The sequence below is a fragment of the Eleutherodactylus coqui genome, chromosome 6 (assembly GCF_035609145.1).
Source record: "Eleutherodactylus coqui strain aEleCoq1 chromosome 6, aEleCoq1.hap1, whole genome shotgun sequence".
Taxonomy (NCBI): Eukaryota; Metazoa; Chordata; class Amphibia; order Anura; family Eleutherodactylidae; genus Eleutherodactylus; species Eleutherodactylus coqui.
In genome coordinates this window covers 145,722,387-145,744,897 of record NC_089842.1, presented here as the reverse complement: position 1 = coordinate 145,744,897, position 22,511 = coordinate 145,722,387, and the positions used below count along the sequence as shown (strand labels likewise).

Here is a 22,511-nt window from a genome sequence, read left to right as displayed (position 1 = left end):
GCCTTTAGGTGGAAATGTCTTAAAGGGGTTGTCTCGTGAAATCAAGTGGGGGTATACACTTCTGTATGGCCATATTAATGCACTTTGTAATATACATCGTGCATTAAATATGAGCCATACAGAAGTTATTCACTTACCTGCTCCGCTGCTAGCGTCCCGGTCTCCATGGATCCGTCTAAATTCACTGTCTTCTGGCGTTTTTAGACGCGCTTGCGCAGTCCGGTCTTCTCCCTGGTGAATGGGGCCGCTCGTGCCGGAGAGCTGGTCCTCGTAGCTCCGCCCTGTCACATGTGCCGATTCCAGCCAATCAGGAGGCTGGAATCGGCAATGGACCGCACAGAGCCCACAGTGCACCATGGGAGAAGACCCGCGGTGCATCGTGGGTGAAGATCCCGGCGGCCATTTTGGTAAAGGAAGAAAGAGGTCGCCGCAGCGCGGGGATTCGGGTAAGTAATAAACTTTTTTTTTTTTTTTAACCCATCCCTTGGGTTTGTCTCGCGCCAAACGGGGGGCCTATTGATTAAAAAAAAAAAAAAGTTTCGGCGTGAGACAACCCCTTTAAGTTACCTTTACATGGGACAATAATCGCCCGAATAATCACTTAAACGAGCAATTATGGTCAACTGTACACATGGTCCCCGACATGTACTGAGGGAGACGTTGCGCAGTAGTCACTAGTTGTTCTGTTTCAGGGCGGCCTCACACAAGTGCATTTGCGGCCACAAAATCTATGCCTGCAATGCACAGCAAATAGTAGCCATTGACTTCAATGAGGTTCCTTCACAAATGTTTTTCCCGTGCTTCAAAAAACACGACATGTTCTATTTTCAAGCACAACTGCGCACCAAAGAACCCCATCTGTATGAAATTGCAAACAGACCTGCGCAATTTAATGGAGTTAAACGTTGCCACCTGGACCTACTAGGTCAGCTGATCCGTTTATAAAAGTCATCTGACCCGCTTACCGAATTGTCTGATCCGCATACTAAGTAGGTTGTTGTCTCGGCAGCACAATAAATTACAGTAAAATGCGTTGATCGGGCACAATAGGCCCATATCGTATGCCCTGCATAGCATAGCGCATATACGCCTCGCGATAGGGAGTGTATATGAGCTTATGCCCATGTGAGACTGCTCTCAATGAGCTGAAATTGAAGGACTTCTTGCTCAGTGTAAGCAAGAATCACCCAATCTTTGAGCGACTGCCTGTTTGCAGTGAATGGAGGTGGACGGCCGGAAGAGATCTCTGGCGCGCTCCCCCTGCATTCACTGAACAGCTATGGCTCCTATGTGAATCCAGAGGAGTGATAGTCACTGGCTAGCTGTTGGGCCCTTATGTGCATGATAGTTGCTGGGACGGCTGTTGGCGCTTATGCACCCAATAGTCTTACCGTGTAAGGGGCCTTCCACATGGAATAGAATCACACCGCATGACGCAACATAAATCCGCAGCTGTACCACACCAAAGTCCGCAGGTCTAACGAGGGGTTTGATGCAGAATTGCAGGCAGGTTTTAAGCCTTTTTCAATTCTGCATCAAAATCTGCAAGTAGCTTGTGAAGTTGGTGGGGAACTTACAGCGGCGTGTTATGCGTCGTCCGACCTATTTTTTGCTGTTATTTTTATTGCTGTTTTCGAAAACGTCACAGCAGTCACAGCGCTTTTTAACGCCACCCATCATTCTGATGAGGTGTATTAAAAAGCACGAAAATGCTGCAGTTTTCAAGAACTGTCAGCTCTATTTTCATGCTTTTTAACACACCTCATCAGAATCATCTTGTAAAATAGAAAAATTTCCCCCGCGCTCCTGGGTTCCAACGGAGATGAAGGACACAATGTCCATAAATAATTTTAAATGTTTTATTTTGCTCATCAGAATCATGGGTTGCATTAAAAAGTGCTGTCGATGCCGTATGTGAGAGCGGCCTTGGATCCCCAGTGGCGGTCTTTGCCCTTTTTTCTCTCTCATGTATGTCTTATCCTAAGCACATAGGTCTGTGTTTGCCCTCCTAAGCGGACACTTAGTTCTGGGGTAATCTGAAGTTGTTTGTCATGTCTGGCAATATTTGTTTCTACAAGCCTTTGCTCTGGGCCCGGGATCTTCTGGACTTACGGAGATCAGATTGCAGTCTCAGGAACATACTTGGATTGGTAATGTTTGCTTTTCTTCATTTTTTATGTGTTTTTTCATTTTCAGATTTTTCCCTTGTTTTAGGTCTTATTCATGCACTGTATATACACGTCAAACAATCGTGACCATCTGAAGCTTTGGATTATAATGTATTCATTCAGATGAGAGATTTTTAGGCGCGTACAAAAATTGCGCTGGAAAAATAGGACATGGGTGACTGAAAACGGCGACCAATTTTATACGGGGTGTGAAAAGATGGGTCTTGTCCTGAGATACACTGGAGGCTTCCATAGACTTCAATGGGATCTGAAAAAAAAGGGATGGTGGGGGTGGGGTAGTTTAACTGCGTCCAATGTGGGATTTCCCCGCTGCTGCGTATTTTTTCTCCGATATACTGCAGCCGCCTGTGTGAACGGACAAGAAAATGCTGGTTAAAATCTGGAATTGATCATGGCTAATCTTCTTTCACGTGATTTTTTGTCCATGATCGGACGAGTCTAAAAATGCATACGGTCGTGTAAAAGGGGCCTTACTTTAATGCTCATTTGTAGTCCGAGGAAAGACTTATTGCCCGAAAATATTGCCACAATATGTAACATATTTATGGAACCCATGTACACGTATCTCACATAAAATGTAAACCTGACTTTGCATCCAAGGAAGTCTGTGGTGCACTTTCTTCTATTCTTCTGTTTTCTGACGCTGGAGCAGTGAGGCCGCTCTCACACTAGCCTTTCTTACAGTGTGTCACACTGGCAATGGTGCCATTACGAAATGCGCTTGCAAAAAAAAAAAAACGCGACATGCTCCATCTTGGCACGTATTACTTGCCAAGTTACTGCATGTGGACTTGCAGCACTATGCAATGCATACATGCGCGGTATGTGCCGAGTGGCCGAAGGGCCTAGACAGGTGCACAGCTAATTTTGAGTGAAGTGCTATAGACTATTGTGTTTACAGAGAATGTTAGTCATTCGCTCTTCTAGGGAAGTCTGCGCTGGGTTTCTTCTATTACTCTGTGCATACATGGGCACCAGCAGGGTGACAGAGGAGAATGTCCTTTTGTTTCAGCTCACCTAGGGAATTCCCATCTGAATGACTTGCAATCGACTTTGCTGGAGATCCCGAAAACTTTTTGCTCTTTCCTATCTGTAAAGGCAAAAACACATGGGCGCATACGCTGATACACTCGCCGCTACAGAGTATATTAGCGCATCAACCGGGGTTTATTTATTTTTTAACACTATTGTGCACAAGTTTAAAGAAAAAAAAAGCGGGAAGACAAGTCCTGCCCTATCTTCTCATACGTAGAAAAACGGCATGCGAGAAAGGGAAGGCAAATCCTATCTTTTCTCGCACGTAGTATTGGCGGGTGAGAACTTCGATAGTGGAAACGAAACCACTGAAATCAATGGCTTCGTCTCGTCTCATTTTGCGGCCGTAAAAATGGAATAAAAACATGCCTATCTGTTTATGCCCGAGGGTTTATTCACACGGGCGTGACGATGACCACAGCTGCAACTCCCGTTTTAAGGAGTGGGGCTTGTGACAAGGGGAGGGGGCAGGAGCTTAGCAGAGCTAGCCCCTCCCCCTCTTTGCTCCAGCCTATGGGAGCTGCCGACACGGGGGAGGAGGCGGGATTTTAGCACACCAGCTCCTGCCCCCTCCCATTGCAGACTGCAGCAAGGGGCGGAGAGCGGGAGAAAATGAGGAGGGAGTTTAGCAGTCACGCTGCTAAACTCTCTCCCACCTCCCTTCTCTGGCAGCTGTCATATGCTCCCATAGCAGTCTATGGGAGCCGCCACCGTATTCCGGCCGAACATATTTCCAGAACTATCTTTCTCCTATGACAGCGGCCGGAGAAGGGAGGTGGAAGGGTGTTTAGCAGCGAAAATCGCATCCATGTGAAGTATTGGATTCCAATGCATTCACGTGGGTGATTTTCGGGTGCATGAAAAAAAAACATTGCACCATTAAACTGTCACGCTGCATCAAGATGGGTCTTGAGCTATCTGTTGACGAAAAATCGCTGGAGGCTCCCATAGACTCCTAAGGGAGCTGAAAAAAAAAGCAATGAAGAGGGAGTTTACCTCTGTCCGGCACTCTGAAACTAAGACAGCTGACTCTATTTAAGCATTAGAAGTCATTCCGAGGATTTCTGCCGACCGACGGAATTCCGGGCTGCAGTGTATTTTTCCCACGATACGCCTGTGTGAATGGACGAGTAAACGCTAATTAATCTTGGGACTCGATCACGACTGTTCTTCATTGATGCGATTTAAACCGCAACGCTTGAGTGAATGAGGCCTACACGTGAGCCAACAACTAAATGACGAATGAGAATCGTTCGCTTTTCACTCGTCATTCATCTTATACAGCATAAAAATCATGATTGGCTCGTTCACTAATGGTTCAGTGTAAACTCCACTCCTTCAGTCTTTCACATTCGCTAATGCTCTTGTAACATGGTATGATTCTCGTTTAAACAAGCACATGAGCGAGTGACGTCACCGCTAGCTGATTGCGCTTAGATGATCGCTCACTTCTCGCTCAGCGCTCACATTCCTCTATGATATACTGAGTGGAGAGTGAGCGAGCCGGCAATTTATATGCTGGCTGAAACTGAGCGACAAACGAAAAGCGCACTATGGTTTCACATTTAGGCGTAACTATTTTGCGCAATTTCGTTATTTTTAACGAATTCTGAGTGACAATTGTTACATGTAAATGGGCCATTATACAGTGAATGTGAAAGACTAAGGGTGCGTTCACACGAGCGCATAAACGGCGCGTTTTTGCGACCAAACGTATATACGTGACCATCTGAGGCATTGGTTTAGAATGTATTCGTTCACATGGGCGATTTTACAGCACGTAAAAACGGCAACCCGCGGAAAAATGGACATACGCGACCGAAATACGTGCCGGCGAATATTCGATGGCCGAAAAGACCGTTTGAAAAGTAGAGACAAACGAAAAAACGCTTTCTAGCTCTGGTCGTGATCGGCGAAAAACGTTCTTTCCGGCGATTATACGCTGCGCTCGTGCGAACGTAAATACGCCTCGCTCGTGTGAACGCACCCTAAAGGAGGATGCTCTTTTGAAGGAGCCAAAGATGTATCTACCTGTCTAAACAGGCTGACCGAGAGCGAACGAGCTGGTGGTGACATCACTGGCTTGTTCATACAAGAATGGCCCAGTCTAGAAGGACCCTTAGGGCCCATTTACACACACAGATGATCGCTCAAACTTCATCAGAAACTGACAGTTTTGAGCGATCATTTTACATTAACTACTAATGGGCTAATCAGCTCATTAGTAGCTAACTAGCTTCATTTGCATGTATTTAGAGAACAGCAGGTGATCTGTTCTCTAAATACATCACTATTGTTCTCCAGTGGGACAGCAGCTGTAATAATTTTATCAGCGCTGCTTGTGGAGAAATCAGTGTGCGGTCCCTCTTATCAGGGACGATGGATTTTAAGCTGAGCTGAACTCAGCGATGGACGAAAAGAACGCGGTAAGTGCACGATGGGAGCACATTTACAAGCAACGATTATTATCACTCAAAAGATGGCTTTTGAGCGAATTTTGAGCGATCATCGTTGTGTGTGAAAGGACCTTTACCCTGTTTAGCAGGGAAGTCGCATCAGTGGAGCATAGCTGAGTACACAAGGGAGTTTCATCTAGAGAATGCAATACATTTCAATACAATGCAATACCTCCAAATGATGCAAACACCCAGTAACAACTGCACAAAAGAGGGAAAAAGACATCCCTACAGTCACAACCCCCTGACACCAAGAACTCAATGCAATAGGTTATACAATGCACCCAACTAGAGGTCTCTTCTTTTTCTGTTTTGTTTTCTACAGCTTTTTTTTTTTAATTTTTGGAAATACTTCATTTTTACAGATACACCTATACAATCAGCCATGTTTCATCTATACAGTGAATGGAGAAGATATACATCCCCACACACATCTTTTGCATGTCATTAGTCGGGGTTCATAGTGTCCTGCCTCAATAATGCCAGCAGACAGCCCCATAAAACAATAGTTCTGGCAACATTCCACTTCGCAGTGCCAGCACTATTGCTATACTGCATAGTAATTTCTGTCCCTGCATGGCAGCTCTGGAAGCCTTCACTAGGCTCTGAGCCGCCATGTCAACCCTCTGACACCCTGTGATCACGTTGCAGGGGTGCTGATGCGGTGAGAGAGGGGTTCCCCCACACTAACTGATTAGATGCAGCGGTCAGCACTGACTGCAGCATCAAAGGAGTTAACGGCCTTGCTCTGAGCTAACTCCAATCCTAGCCTTTGCCAGCGGTTGTCAGCTGTTGAAAACAGCGGATACTTGCTAGGTATAGAGCTGAGCTCACTCCATGCACCCTTTAAGACTGTAGGATGTATATTTATGTTATGTGGCCAAGAAGGAGTTAAAAGGGTCTACAGCGTCATAATTAGTTGATGCAAGAGTAGGATCCCAATTCAATAATTCAATCCAAAATAGAATTCTGCACTCACATTGTGTCTCACTGCTGCAATCCACACATAGAACTTGTTACATTTTGGTCCATTTCCCGTAACGGCCTATCGCTGCTAACAGAGGGGTAACCGGAGGAGGCAAAGGAGGGTATCACTGCCTGATGGGTGTTCCCGCTGTGTCCGAGTCTCCCCGCCCACTCAGTGCTTCATCACATCTACCTGGTTGTTCAGTTGGTAGCCCAAAATCTGGTAACAGACTTCCTTTAAAGGAGTAGCCATTATGACATAGCCACAGAAGGCACCATAAGAGTTGGATCGGTCTGGGATCCTCACCTATTTTGAGTTAAGACCCCCAGAGCTAAACTGCTTAACTACCAAAAAAGTCACTAGGTGTTACACAGTCTGGCACAGGGAGCTTCACGGTTTCTGTAAGTTGGTAGCTTGCTGCAGTTTGTGTAACATCCATAGACTTCTATGGGCATTCCAGAAACAGAGTGGTAGAGCCAGCTCAGCTGTTCCTGCCCTCCCAGGCAGCGGTATTGCATCTGACACTGTTATGGGGGCACTGTGGCTGTTTCATTATGGCATTATTGTATCTAAGGCCGGCTGCACACGGGCGGATTTGCGTTGCGGAATCCGGTGCAGGCATCCACCTCCGGGTTCCACAGCAAATACCGCCCATAGCATGCTGTGGAAAAGCGCTTTTTCCTGCACAGGAGCGGAAATCTATTGCGATTTTCCTCTTGCAGAGGAAAAACAAAATTGCAGTATGCTCTATTTTTGAGCGGATTCCACTTGGACGGCTTCCATTAAAGTCAATGTTAGCTGTCCGACCCACAGCCCTTCATCAATTGACATTGTGGAAAGGTTGTGGATTCAGTATCATCGCCTAGGCCATGATGTGGGAAGAGCAGGGCTTTAAAAATAAAAATCTGTACTGCGCATGTCTAACAGCGAGCTGTGCGAACCATATGCAACACAGGTACACAGGGTCACCGACCAGGCACAGGGTTGGATACCAGTGCGAATCTGACCCGCACCAGAATCTGACCTGTTTGTGTGCAGCCGGCCTAAGACTGTTATGGGGGCACTGTGGTAGTCTCTTATTGCATGTGTTCCTGTTAAACGGACGCTGCAGCACTTTCAGAGGAGAGCAGGAAGCCGCAGACCGCAATAGTGGTCCACTGTCTGGGAAGCCCCTTGCAGCTGGGATTCCTTAGTGCCCTTCCAGGACCTAAAGCCGAATCACCTCAGCAGCCAATCACGTACAGGGGGCGTCACCCTCCGTCAACCTTGGCTCCACTAGGACTTCCTGGTAGCGTCAAGATACAATAATACCCCTTGATGCCCCTCCCATCTACATTCAGGTGAGTGTATTATTCCTGGACCCCCCTCTACATTCAGATGAATGTATTATTCTTCAATGCCCCCCATCTACATTCAAGTGAGTTTTATTCTACACCCCACCCCCATCTACATTCAGGTGAGTGTATTATTCCTCGACCACCCCCATCTACATTCAAGTGAGATTTATTCTCCCCCCCCCCCTCTACATTTGGATGAGTGTATTATTCCTTGGACCCCACCGACCCCCTCAATCTAAATCCAGGTGACTATTATTCCCCTCCCCTCTACATTCAGGTATTATTCTTGCCCCTTCTCCCCCTCTACATTCAGGTATTATTCTCCATCACCCCACCATTCAGGTAAGTATTATTCTTGCCCTCCCCATTCAGGAATTATTCTTGCCCCCCTCATTCAGGTATTCTGCTTGCCCCTTCTTCCCCTCTACATTCAGGTATTATTCCCCCCCCCCCCCCCTCCATTCAGGTGAGAATTATTCTCCCCCCCCCCCTTCCCCATTCAGGTATTATTCTTGCTCCTTCTCCCCCTCTACATTCAGGTATTATTCCCCATCCTCCCTCCATTCACGTGAGTATTATTCTTTCCTCCTCCTCCCCCCTACATTCAGGTATTATTCTTGCCCCTTCTCCCCCTCTATATTCAGGTATTATTTTCCATCCCCCTCCATTCAGGTGAGTATTATTCTTTCCTTCCCCTCCCCCCCTACATTCAGGTATTATTCTTGCCCCTTCTCCCCCTCTACATTTAGGTATTATTCCCCATCCCCCTACATTCAGGTATTATTCTTGCCCCTTCTCCCCCTCTACATTCAGGTATTATTTCCCATCCCCCTACATTCAGGTATTATTCTTGCCCCTTCTCCCCCTCTACATTCAGGTATTATTTCCCATCCCCCTACATTCAGGTATTATTCTTGCCCCTTCTCCCCCTCTACATTCAGGTATTATTTCCCATCCCCCTACATTCAGGTATTATTCTTGCCCCTTCTCCCCCTCTACATTCAGGTATTATTTCCCATCCCCCTACATTCAGGTATTATTCTTGCCCTTTCTCCCCTTCTATATTCAGGTATTATTCCCCATCCCCCTACATTCAAGTATTATTCTTGCCCTTTCTCCCCTTCCACATTCAGGTATTATTTCCCATCCTCTTCCCCATCCCCCCTCCATTCAGGTGAGTATTATTCTTTCCTCCCCCTCCCCTCTACATTCAGGTATTATTTTCCATTCCCCTACATTCAGGTAATATTCTTGCCCCTTCTACATTCAGGTATTATTTCCCATCCTCCTCCCCATCCCCCCTCCATTCAGGTGAGTATTATTCTTTCCTTCCTGTCCCGCTCTACATTCAGGTATTATTCTTTCCTTCCCCTCCCCCTCTACATTCAGACATTATTCCCCCTCCCCCATCATGTACATTTTCTCTCGTCTGGGAAAGCACGAGACATCAGTGAGTAATTTCCAGAGATTTCTTGCAGCACTTTCATGACGTCACTGTTACTATACTTAGCGCGTGACGTTATTTCCCCGCCCCCTGTCTCTATAGTAACCGATGTTCTTTCTCCACACCTTCTACAACTACACGCAGAACGTCACGTATTTTCCTACGTTACGAGACCACGCCCTCTCACGCCCATTGGCCAGCTGGCTACGTCACACACTATATAAGCACTACTAGGACGCTCAGTCCCCATATCACACCCTACAACACAACAAAACCAAGACTACACGAGACACCGAGCGGCCCGATGACCAGGCATGGCGAGTACCGACAGCTGTGTGCCCGATAGTAGCGACCACTCCTCACCCATGTCCTCTGCTGGGAGCCGCAGAACAGTCCGCAGAGCGCAAGTCCGACCTGCCGTCTACATCCCCAGGTCTCACCGGAATATCAAGGAGCCCCCCGCCCAGGAGACCACCGCTAGCTTCTGCTGGGGCGCCGTCGTCACAGGATGAGCCTGGACAGAGCCGTGCCTGGTATGTATCGCCCGGAGCATGCTGGGAGTTGTAGTCCACTGGCCGGAAGTGTCCCTGGCACGTGTCCAGGCACTAATGGGAATGAATGGTGTATATGTATGTGTATATAGAATATATATTCTGCCTCTATAATGGCACCTGCTGGCAGTGTGCTCCCCCTGTGGGGTTTTTAGTGCATGATGTGATTGGCAGACAGCTGGGCACAGCAGTGGTGGCCGCTCTCGCCCTCCTGTACAGTGCTGGCCCGCGCTCGCTGCCTCTGACCAGTCCTATTATAGTTGGACTGGATTTCTGGGTTGTTTTTACCCCTTTTAAGCACTTCACAATCTCCCCTCAGTGATTGAGACTTTCCTGTGGCGTAAGACCAGTCAGCCATGTAAGGGGCGGGGCTCCTTCTTAGCCTGATTGAATTTGCATAAATGATTTCCTATGCAAATTGTCTGCTGCGGTATGAATGGTGTCTGCACTGGCAGCGTGTTTATAAAGTGTATATCCTACGTGGCCCTTCCTGGCCTAGCAGATATGGCCTGTACTTGTATTATATGGCCGCTGTCATGGTGGCCTCTACAGGTGACTCTTTGGCCGGACTCTCACAATCTTATTTGAATTGCGTAAGATGTATATGCGGTAATTCATGGGCAGTCAAATACTCTGACCGGCGCGGTTTCACTTGCGTGTAAACATTGTATATTACGTGAGCGCAAAAAAGGACAGTGTTCTATTTCACCACGTGAGCCCACTGTTCTCTATGGACCTGTAATCAGCCCTGTCCATGTGATTGCCTTGCAGAAGGGCGGCATTTATACGCTTTTCAGGGAGCTAAAACAAGACTGCATGTCGGCGTTGGTGAGATGCGCAGTACAGTATCGCTGCGATAGGCCGGCTCAATGGCGTTAAACCCTGTGACCCACGTAGCGTCTTGCACATACGGTCATGTAAGCCCGGCCTCAGGGTGTTTCTGTAGGGGGTCCTAAAGTGACCCTCTGGTGTCAGGGCTGAATCTTGGCCCACACCCAGACGGCCGGGTTAGTCTCAGACTCTCCGATGGGTTGTTCTGCGTTGGTCCCGTTCTTCACGTCTTGCAGGTTTCCATCCCTCCCGTTGTTTATAGCGTGGACTGACGGGATTCCACGTGATGGGTGTATTGTCATAACAAAGGCACTTGGGGTGTCACCATAGTTGTATAACTGCTGCGGAGATGACGGATGCCATGAATGCTGTATTAATAAGACGGCATGTACTATTATAGCTCAGATGGACATGACGGGTTAGTTTAGCAGAGCGCTTCTATATAAAGTCTCAGTTCAGACACACAAGCCTCCAGACTGGGTGTAACAGTACACGAAGCTTCAGGGTATACGAGGACAGGGCTCCGATGTGCGTAGAGTCCTTGGGTAACACTGACCTCCTATGTTCAGGCTAGTTGATGTTGGATCGGTGTGGGTTCCATCACTGGGAGCTCCTGATCACCGGCATGGGGGCCCCTCATCAAAGTAGGACTGCAGTGAAGAGTTAGTAGACTGTGTTGGTGGCATGTGCAGTGCCATACAACTCGTTGGGAGGTCAGGAACAGACCAGCGGGCACCAGATCTAGAAGTCTGGTTACTTGTAATGTTATAACCGGTTCCATGATAATGGTGTCTGACTCACAATTTTCTATTTTCTCAGTTTTTCACAGAATGGGACTTGACTACCTCAACGTCTTATACCGGGATAACTTGACCTCTCCTCTGTCCATCTGGCATAGAGGCACCGCCTTCCAGATTGATGTTGTGAAGGACCACCCACAGACGCCACTAGTCCTCACTGACCCGGACACAGTCGTGGTCGTTGTTGTCACAATGGCTCTAAGAATCCTACGTTCCCTTATGTCACTGGGCAAGAACATTCTGCAGACACAAGCGTCTAACTGGAAGATGCTTCCTCACATCTGTATGAGCAAGGCTCTGCGAGCGGGGGTCTGGGTGTGCTGGAGTGTCGTGGGTCTCTTATTACCAGCCCTGATGGCAACCATGTACGACCGCAAGAAACAGTCAAGGGTTAAGACCATGTGTGACACCGAGCAGCCCATGAGCGCAGGCACTGGGAAGAGTGACTGGGGAAGTCACACTGAGCCCGTTGACAAGATGGTCATTGAAGAGTCTTGCAACTTAGAAATGGAGACTGATCAAGAATTTGCCAAGATGGAGGAAGACTGTAAATATAAAGAGGTGGTAAGCAAAGAGAATAGTCTACCATCCTGTACAAATCCAGTCATCCTGTCAATGATCTGCATGCCATTAGAAGAAGTGGACTCCTCAGAGGAGTCCGAGGTGGAGGAGTTGGAAGGAGACTGTACCCAAGAGGAGATGTCCTTAGACAGTGGTATGCAGGAGTCGTGGACACAGTCATCCAAGAATGAAGAGAACTGGGATGAGGAGAGTGACTGGTCTGACGAGGACTCTTGGGATGAAGACAGTAATTCATGCAACGAAGGGGAAGATCTCTGGGCATCTTTCTGTCGCAGTGATGATCCATATAATCCATTTTCCTTTGCCATGCCTACAAGCAGTCCTGGACAGCCAAAGAAGGAACCCTCCACCAAAAGTCCTGAAACACTCCATGATTGTGGGACAGTTACCAAAAAGCAGAAGATGAAGCCAGTGCTCTCTGGATACAAGTCTTCTCACAAGTGCCCTCTACTGAAAGAAGAGCTGATGGAAGAAGGCAACCAATGCACTAAGAAAGTAAGTGGACAGGGCAAACAAACGTAAGACTTTTAAAAACTTGACATGTCTTAGTGATGTGTTAAGTTTTGATTGGTGCGGGCACAACTGCTGAGACTCCCTAACACAGAAGCACTAACCTTAGTACTGTGCCTGTTGGTGGTTTCGGTCAGTGCTCAGAGTGCTGCATGGTCTTCATAAAGTCTATGGAGCCGGTACACTGCTTGCAATGACAGCCAAACAGGCGCAGTGCTCTGAGTGCTTCTGCCCATTAGTTTTAGTAACTAGTGGGGGTCTCGGCAGCTGTACTCCCACAAGTCAAAACTTGACATGTCTGAAGCTTAAATGTAATTGCTCTATAAACTGGCACTGACTACTAGAAACACTACTTCAGTTCTAGCAGCAGTAGTAAAGCCATTGGTGTCCCTGGTTCCCAAAACTTCATTAACCCATAGGATGCCTCAATGTAGAGAACTCCAGACTTTACTATAGATGAGGCCACTCATTGACTTAATAGTTTTAACTGATCTATTCCCACTTCCTATCTGGGGAGAGGGAATTAACCCCTTCAGGGCCAAGCACTGTAAACATGTGCCACCAGCACACCATGATCAGGTCTGCCACTGTAACTGGGGCTCCCACTGTAACTGGGGCTCTAATATAGCATTCCTTTAACTTATCTTTAAAATTAGTATGATTACACTAAAATAAATTAAAAAAAAACACTTTAGCTTTGTACCCCTAATAAAACTAAAGTCAGTGGAAAAAGTATATAAAAAAAATCGCCCTATGTGTCTTAGAAAAAATGCAGCAAAAATAATTTTGGTAGCTGAAGAAAAAATAAGGCAGTAAAACCACCACACGGGTAAAATCCCTAAAGTGTCTGGTCCTTACGGGGTTAAGTATAGAAGATAACAGGCCAGTGGTATACACAGTATCACCCCAGTGTTATCTAGCTGGTCACTAGGAGATAATAGCCTGGGAGGACATTCCTTTTTTCTTAGTCATCGCTTAAGAATCCTGACATTTCACCTTGTTGCATAAGGCCTCTTGTGAGATCTGATGCCATCATGTGAAACGGGTGATCCATGGGAGTAAGATCCACCCAGAGGAATTCTGGGATGGGGCTGTCATGGCTACCTGCTGTGTCACTTGTTCTGCGCTGCTCGTTAGAACCACATAATTGCAGTAATAATCCCTTTGGTGTGGCTATACCTGTCCGGTCACTGAGCTGTAGGGCTCGGATAGCAGATTTTATTAGCTTGATTGTATAAACTGCTCTTATAACATTTAACCCTTTCTTCTCAGGTGCGCTTCTCACCCAAAGTCACCATTCACCCAATTATCGCCTGGAGCTTCGCTCACAGAATGGCTCGGAAAGGACCGTGGGAAGAGTACGCGCGGGATCGCAGCCGCTTCCAGAGGCGCATCGCTGAGACGGAGGCCGCCATCGGCTTCTGCCTGAACGCTCCTCACAGAGAGAAGATCTGGGCCAGATTATACAGCAACCAAGAATAGACTGTCTGACAACTGCTCAGTGCCCGGCTCTGTTTATTTCCTTTGCACTCCTCATGTCGGGGACATCTGTGACTTATTTACTCCAGTGTTATGTAGTTTTCAGTGATGTGAAGATTTTATACTTTTTGAACTTACAAATGGTTGTGCCTGAAATTCTCAGATGCAACATCTTGGCAATGGATGATGGGGGCAGTGCCCGTTACATATCCTACTCCTGTCTGTGAATAGGGCATGTGACTTCTTTAAAAAAAAAAATGTTTTTTTTCTTAGTCAGTCTGAAAAAGCTAGTCTGCATTGCCTCATTTATTTATTTATTTTTAATGGGGCTGAGTTTGCCCATTACAAACTCGGACAGAGCTCTGATGAGAATCTGCTGTGTGAATGGGCCCCAACACTTGATGTGTCTGTGCCATAAAGCACAACTGTTGTATTTAAGGGCATTGTATACCAGGTTACTAAAAGCCTATGCAAAATGGCAACGCTACTTATGGAGTGGGCCATTCCTCTATCTACCTCACCCAGCCTTACAGTATTTGGAATACATGGGGATTGCCTACTGGAAGTGAGGCCACAGATGGTGACTTTGGTCACGCTTGTCTAAACCTGGAATGTTTTGATCACTGTGGTCCTCTTCCAGTCTTTTTACTGAAACTGCTCCATGTATTGATCTTCCAGATGATTAGAAAGCTGGTACACTTGTACATGTTCAGCTGCTCTGATGGCAGCGGCTCATTGGGGTATGTTCACATGTAAACACTAAGGGGGGGGTTCTGCAGCAGCCTTACTGTACAAGCCAAGAAGTCTTATCCACTGGTGGGGAGAAATCGCCAGTGTAAACTCATCTGCAGCTGGCTGCACATGAATGGGTCAGACTCTGGATGCAGGATCCCACACCGGAATCTGACCCGGTGCCCAGCTGGTGATCCATCACATACCTGTAGTTTTCCTCTTGCACTGCAGATGGTCTGGCTGGCGATTGATACTGAATCCACGATCCATCAACGCTAGGCGATGATACTGAATCCACGACCTTTCCGCTATGTTAATTGAGGAAGGGCTGCGAGTCAGACTGCTTCCATTGACTTCAGTGGAAGCTGTCCAACCAGAATCAAAAATAGAGCATGCTGCAATTTTTCCTCCATGAGCAGAAAATCGTAAATTGATTTCCGCTTGTGTGCAGGAAAACTCTTTTTCTTTGCATGCTATTGGCGGTATTTGCTGCAGAACCCAAAGGCAGGCATATGCCCGCTCCAGATTCCGCAATACATAAATATGCCCGTGTGCAGCCGGCCTTAATCTGCTACTCAGCAAGTTATGCTGCAGACTTTACCCTGTGATCTGCATACAGCTCCCATGTGGATGTACCCCTTGCACTGGATGTAGCATTTGTATGTATGTTTTGAAGTGTTTGGGCAACTTGTCCTGTGATTGGCCCCATGTGATGACTACGTGTCGCTCCCCCTGGCACAGAGCATGTAATGGCTCTGGCAGCATCATGTGCATGCATTATATGCTGCCTAGGGTTTGGCTAAACATCTCCAACCCAAGTTCTTTTTCTATCACATAAAGAAATGTGTGGCATTAACTGAATCCTGCCTGCAGCGCCCACTAGTGGGGAAGTGCTAAACCAGGAATTTGTCTTTCTCCAGTGAGAAGTTTTGTCCTGTTTGGTGATTATTGTTATACTTTTTTAAATTTGTTTACATAAAAAATGTTTTGTACTTTTATTTTAACACTTGTAAGTAAATATTTATGTAATTATTCACTTTGATTTTTCTGTTTGTTTAATGCTAAGGATCAACAGCACTTTATTTTACACATTTACATGGAATATAATTATAGCATATAATGTCCCCGTTGGGGCGCAGTCTGTTCACCTATAGTGGGGTAAACTGGAGGAAACCCACACAAACACAGGGGGCATATAAACTCCATACAGGTGTTGTCCTTACTGAGATTTGAATCCAAGACCCCAGCGCTGTGGGGCTACAATGCTGCAGCACTTTGGAGGATATCAAGAAGTGTAACTGGTGGAAGACCCATAACTGACCTTTACAGTAATGAAATGGCTATAGGAGACCAGGGAGGACTAGAAATGTAGACCTCTAAGTCACATGACACTTTCAAGATGCCAATGTGGGCTCTCTGCTCCCTCATATGCTGGTCAGAGCTTGGCTATCAAGCCAAGTAGAACAGTGTTCCCCAACTCCAGTCCTCAGGGACCCCTACAGGTCATGTTTTCTGGATTTCCTCAGTGTTGCACAGGTGATGTAATTATTGTCAGTGCCTCAGACATTGCCACAGATGTTTTTGCTACAGGAGATTCTGAAAACGTGACCTGTTGGTGGGCCCTGAACATTGGAGTTGAGAAACAATGAAGTAGAACACTGCAAGGAAACACTAAACCTCTAAAGTCATAAAATTCACATCAGTGGTCTTCTCCCCTTATACGACTGATAACAAAACCACTGATTTCAGTAGTGTTTTTTTTTTTTTTTTTTTTTTTTTTTTTTTTGTTTTTCCACTATTGATTTCTCAGGTGTGACTGCTAGGAGTTGTCCTGCCTTCACTCTGGCCATATCTTCCACCCTCTGCACATACTAAATAAATCATGGGCAGCACTGATCTTCCCACGGTAACTTTCCTACGCTCTGGTGCAAAGTGTGAAAAGCCAGCAAGGGAGAAGACTCTTCCTTAAGGCACAGCTACACTCTGTGCTGGTGAGTGGTGGTGCCCACAGCAGTGTGTTTAAGCCCTAACAGTGTAGAAAGTGATGTACCAGCACCTCTTTCATTAGAGCACACACTTTAGACTCATTTTTGGTGATACGGTCTTCTCTTTCACAGCACTGGAGGACAGACTAAGTGTGTCGTAAGAGGTGCAGTTGGTGGAAAGCCATTCTGCTGGTATGTGAGTCAAATGATAGTGGATACATGGGAATACGGACACATCAGATTATGTGATTCAAAGCAACAGTGATCTAACCAAGGAGCTGCTGGCTCAGTTTGTGGCCTGTCCTTATTTCCACTTCCAAGATGGATTAGAACTCTGGGTGCCCCAAATTTGCAGTGCCTTTAGCAGCTCTCACTACTGTGAGCAGAGCCTGTGAAAGCCTGTATCAATGGTCCTGGTTCTGTCATTTCCTTCCAGTGAGGAAGAATGTTACAAAACCAGAACAAAGGAGGGGGGAAAAAATCCAAGTGCAACATGTGTAATTAGGTTTATACAAAATTGTGTTCTCCATGCACTGATTTAATATTTAACCCTTCCCAAGCCAGTGTCAGACCTTGTCAGATTTCCCTGCATAACTCCCATGTCAAAGGAGGTCCGACACATTTCTAACACTGCAGGAGAGATCTGACTTCTGTGAATACTGTAATATACATATGCAGAAGAGAAGTCTGAAGTCAGAGCACCCCTCAGCATACTGTGATGCACAGAGGAGAACTGTAAGAGCAGTGAGACTATGGAACGCTCTGCCTGAGGATGTGGTGATGGCAAAATCGGTAGAGGAGTTCAAGAGGGGATGAGATGCCTTTCTAAAGCGCTATGATACAGGATCTAGACATTAAATAACCAGTGGGGTTGTTGATCCGGGTCTTGGAGTCGTGTAGAAACTTTCAAACATTGATCCAGGGATTATTCTGACTGGTATTTTATTCCCCCACATGGGCTAAATTGGCTTCTGATTAATGTTTTTTCCCCCCTTCCTCTGGATCAACAAAAGGGGAGGGAACATGTCTTATATTTTTGCCCCCCAAAAAAAGGAAAAGTGTCTTCAGGGGGTGTGCAGTTCTTGCCCGCTGGCTACCGTGTAGTCCTCAATACTGACTGAGCATCTCTTGCTGGTGACAGGGCTTAATTACCCTGCCTCCAGCAAGCAATTGCCCTGATTGGTTCACGAGCGTTGCCTCAGCCATTCAATGAACGGCTGTGATTGGTTAATCGAGCACCAGCTCTGATTGGGTGAGGTGGCATTCGTGGACCAATCGCTTGCTGGAGGTGGGGTATTCAAGCATCGTACCAGCAAGAGATGCTCCATCAGCATTGAGGACTGCACGGATGTCTGTAGGAGCGCCGGAGACCAGCTGAAGGGACCTGCAAGGTGAGTTGTTTTTTTGTGTATTTTAGCTAGGGCTTATATTTCAAGTGGTAGGAAAGTTGGATTGGGAAGGGTTAAATAGAGGGCTTCCCTTAGGGAAGATATTAGAGTTATGGTAAGGGTAGGGATCCAGCCATCCAATACAGGAATTCTCTAATGCACGTGATTCTTAATAGTGAACCCCCTTGGAAAAGGCCTAGAATGGCACAAGTTTCTTTATACGGAGTCTAATTATCAGGATCATAACTCGGCAAGAGAGTGAAGAATGGGATTCGGATCTGAATCAGGATAAATACTATTTTGAAGATACTGATACTTTGTTAAAGGCAATGCACAGCACTATTGCTATAGAAGCTGATAAAAAAAACAACATATATATATATACACCTAGATCAATCAAAGATAAGAGTATTTACAGTTCATTCAAATATTAAATGAATTGAAAGATGCAAAAAATCGCATCCTAATATTGAGAGAGTTTAAGAATCGGCTATATTTCAATTTGCAGGACTCCTATGGGAAGAAATTCTCCGAATAGACATCTGGGTAGCAAAGGTGGTTAAACAAACCGCTCTTCTGTTTGAAGAGCAGATCATCTTTTAAAAGAAAAAAAAAAAAAGAGCCTAGGAAGCCTCCATCAGCACGATTCAAACTGATATTGCTGCTCCTGCTGTGGCTCGATCAATGGTCATCGGGATGGACCAATTACAGAAGCATTTAAAATGTCTCATGAAGAAATCAAAATTCTCTTCTATTATAAAGATGGTCACAGCTGCCTTACAGACATATCAACAGAACCTATGGGATTAGGAGCCAAGATGGGTGCCCCTACAAACATGACACTTGCTCTTTGGTTGAAATTGTGGTCATCGTACACAATCTCAAAAAAAAAAGTATATATGTGCTATAGGTTTCCATAAGAAACATGTTTTTGGACCAGAATTGTACAAAATATTGAAAAGGCTGCAGATAGAAAAAAAAAGAAAGGAGGTTCCCGGAGGATATGTCACCAAACAAGATATCAAAGGGAAAACGGGGTGTTACTTGAAAGGTGGATCAAGAAGAGGGCAGTACATCCTTTCTCAATCCCAAATCTAATCCAGGAACATTGTCCAAGCGATGACGCCAGGCTTTTGGGAGGAAGCTTGTCAACTTTCATATCTCAGTAGAAATAATCCAAAACCTTTGGGTTCTACAGATTATAGATAATGGCGACAAGATAGTTTTTTGCTCTTCCTTCCAGAAGACTTCACATTACTCATTTAAAAACATACTTTTTAAATCCGACTTACACCAAGGCGCTCTACACTTAACTGCGTTAGGAACAATTATTCTGGTTTCATTGGATCAACAAGTGGAAGGGCTAACCCAAACACGTTCCTCAGACACTATAGACTGGATGCCCAGGCCAACAGGGCCATGGCTTTTGGAGGTAAAGTGCTACAAACAATTCAGTCCCTAGGCTACTAATTTGTTAAATCTCCATTGGTGCTCTTGTGAAGGAGGGGGCAAAATGGAAAAGGGAATCAGTCTTATCGTTAATTCGGTTTTGACAAGCCCTCCACAGCAGCACCCCTAGTGCCTTCCCCTTGTTATTCTCTAATGGAAATGTTAATGTGCTCTTTCTTCCAGTGCAGTAATATTGGAAGCACTGCGGTTAGTATGGTAGGAGGGAATATTAAACAAGTGTTTCTGTCCCTACAGAAGGCAGGGAACAAGCTCTACGGGAGCGGTCGTAATCAAACCATCGTTAAGAATAATTCCCTTTTTAAGTCTGCATCCAATGATTGCAGTGATACTTAATCTATTGCTGATCGTTCCATCACTTAACAATCATCATGCAAAGCCGTTTGGCAAATGCTTATTCACATGAGAACGGTGTTTAAAAAAGGCCTCCACTCCAGATGCAGTAGAAAATTTCCAACAAATCTTAAGATTTTTATTTGAGATGTACGTGTTACATGCCAATGTAACCACTACATGTTGGAGTGTGCAGGTGGTTTCACACCTATGTCAGGAGTTCTCCATGGGTGAACGGCTCAACTCCGATCAGACCCCATTGGCTACAATAAGTTCCATTCACTTTGCGCTCTGCTGTCTAGCTTTTTCTTCTGGTATTTTGTGGATCTGCGATAGAACCTTCAACCGGTGGTTCCAACGCAACTGTGAAACCACTGTTAAGATCCAGGTTCTGTTCTCTATTTAGTCTTCTGTCAGCCATTTAATGAACTTTAGCTTAACTCTCTTAACAAGCTGAGATGAGGACTCATCTGGGCTTGCAACCAGCATCACCAGCACAGCAATTCTCATGAAGGATATCTTAGTTGTTATGTCTTGAGTTGGTGTGGAAATGTACTGTTTATCAGTTACTCATGAAATGCCTGTTGAGCCATATGTTTCACATGCCTACACTTGCTATATGCTGATACTGGGTACGTGTTGTGCAGCGATGCCTGTTATCATTTGTTGCCTATTTCTCAAAACAACTGCATACAGCTTTGGCATAAAGCCACTCCCTTTCTCTCTCCATAAAGGTCTGTTTGTAGAATAAATTTTAGAACTCTCTGAAATGCAGCAACCTGTCGGTGTGTCACTGACTTCTCCAGGCCTGAAATAACTTCTAATTTGGAATTCGGCAGCATATCATTGGGGTCCCTGAAATATCCCTAACACCACCCTGAAACTAGCTCCAATATGCTAGTATTTTACCATATAGAAAGTCCCCAGCGCATTTATAGTAAGATTTCAAAAGCCCCATCCGCAGGTCCTGTAATTTCCGGCATACTTGTGTTATGGAATCTGTACCACTACTCCACCATGTCTGAGTAGACCATTAGAAGTCACCAGTGTAGTTTAGTCCTACATCTACATTACCAAAGAACGTCATGTTTCCTAGATTTTAATTTTAAAGAATGGAAAAAGCGACCATGTTTGCATCAGATTTTTATTTAGCCACAGCTGGGTACATGATGGCACCATCACAAACAAAAGGCTGCAGTTTAAGAAACCTTAAGGGTCCATGATCCATAAAACTAAACATGTATACGGCAAGGCCACTTACAGAATAACCCTGTAATATTTTACCAGCCCTTGATATCAAGGCCCATATAACATCAGTGCGCTTAAAGGGGGAGGTGCAACAAGTACAAACATTTTACTAAATGAAGCCATCCTGTTAGCAATACATCAGCTCAAAGGAGGGAGGGGGGGCTCTGCTCAGGCTGACGGTGCTTTTCCTAAGCAGAGGATCATTCGACCTTATTTTTCCATGGGGGAGAAGGTTGTCCCCTAAAAGGGACCCTGCTTCAGTAACACTGCCTACTTAAAACAATAAACTGAAGCATACTTACGCCTCTGCAGGCACTGTGATCCTGCGCCGCAGCCTACTGTGCTCCCAGTGATTGCTGGGCAGATGATGTCACAGGAAATCACATGACCACTGCAGCAACACGTTCTTGAACTCCTGGCATCAAGGCTCGAGGAATGTGAGCATCGATGCCAGGAGAACGAGCAGCACACTGTGGCGGTCACCTGATTTCCTGATTATACCACAACAATTACAGCCGTGCTGGGTCCCAGCAGCTGCAGAAGGGTAAGTATAGTTCAGTTTATTGTTTTAATGCAGGCAGTGCTATTGAAGTGGGGTTGTCCAGTAACTGGACAACCCCTTTAAGGCTGCATTAATACAACAGTCCAAGAGGATTCCTTGGTTTTGGCAAAAAAAAACAAAAAATACAAAACTAAAAATGGACATTGAAAGCAGCCTAATTTGTTTCCAAGTCAATGTATGATAGAGGATGACACAATTGAAAGAACTGGCCAGGAGGGATTCACCCGTCTTATATGTTGTTGATTTTCTGCACGTTGGCAGTGGAACATGATGAGAAGTGGTCACCACAGGTCAAAGAAGGAAAAAAAATTGAAAACCTTGCCTTTTTAAATAGCAACTAGAGATGAGCGAGTATACTCGCTAAAGGCAATTGCTCGAGCGAGCATTGGCCTTAGCGAGTATCTCCCCCGCTCGAGACTGCAGGTTCGGGTGCCGGCGCGGGGGAGCGGTGAGTTGCGGCAGTCAGCAGGAGGGAGCGAGGGGGGGGGGGGGGGGTAGAGAGGGAGAAAGAGATCTCCCCTCCGTTCCGCCCCGCTCTCCCCCACAGCCGGCACCCAAATCTGCAGTCTCAAGCGGGGAAGATACTCGCTAAGGCCAATGCTCGCTCGAGCGATT

The 22,511-nt window shown here is 45.9% G+C and overlaps 1 protein-coding gene and 1 long non-coding RNA gene across 3 annotated transcripts; one reads left to right on the top strand and one right to left on the bottom strand.

Annotated features, from left to right (window-relative positions):
• Positions 1-3,205: 3,205 nt before the first annotated feature.
• On the bottom strand, positions 3,206-9,881 carry LOC136632743 (uncharacterized). The gene is made up of 3 exons (XR_010793195.1): positions 9,792-9,881; positions 4,221-4,338; positions 3,206-3,279 (listed from the first exon to the last, which is right to left on the bottom strand). It is a non-coding gene; the product is annotated as an uncharacterized lncRNA (long non-coding RNA).
• PPP1R15A (protein phosphatase 1 regulatory subunit 15A) lies at positions 9,664-15,949 on the top strand. 2 transcript variants are annotated; one of them, XR_010793194.1, is made up of 4 exons: positions 9,664-9,961; positions 11,630-12,687; positions 13,975-15,156; positions 15,193-15,949. XR_010793194.1 is itself a non-coding variant. In XM_066607872.1 (3 exons), exons 1-3 carry the CDS (start codon positions 9,937-9,939, stop codon positions 14,182-14,184), a joined length of 1,293 nt encoding a protein of 430 aa, XP_066463969.1. In that variant the 5' UTR covers positions 9,664-9,936; the 3' UTR covers positions 14,185-15,949. The 2 variants fall into 2 exon arrangements, 1 of the variants encoding a protein (XP_066463969.1); XM_066607872.1 differs by having other exon boundaries at positions 13,975-15,949.
• Positions 15,950-22,511: the final 6,562 nt, after the last annotated feature.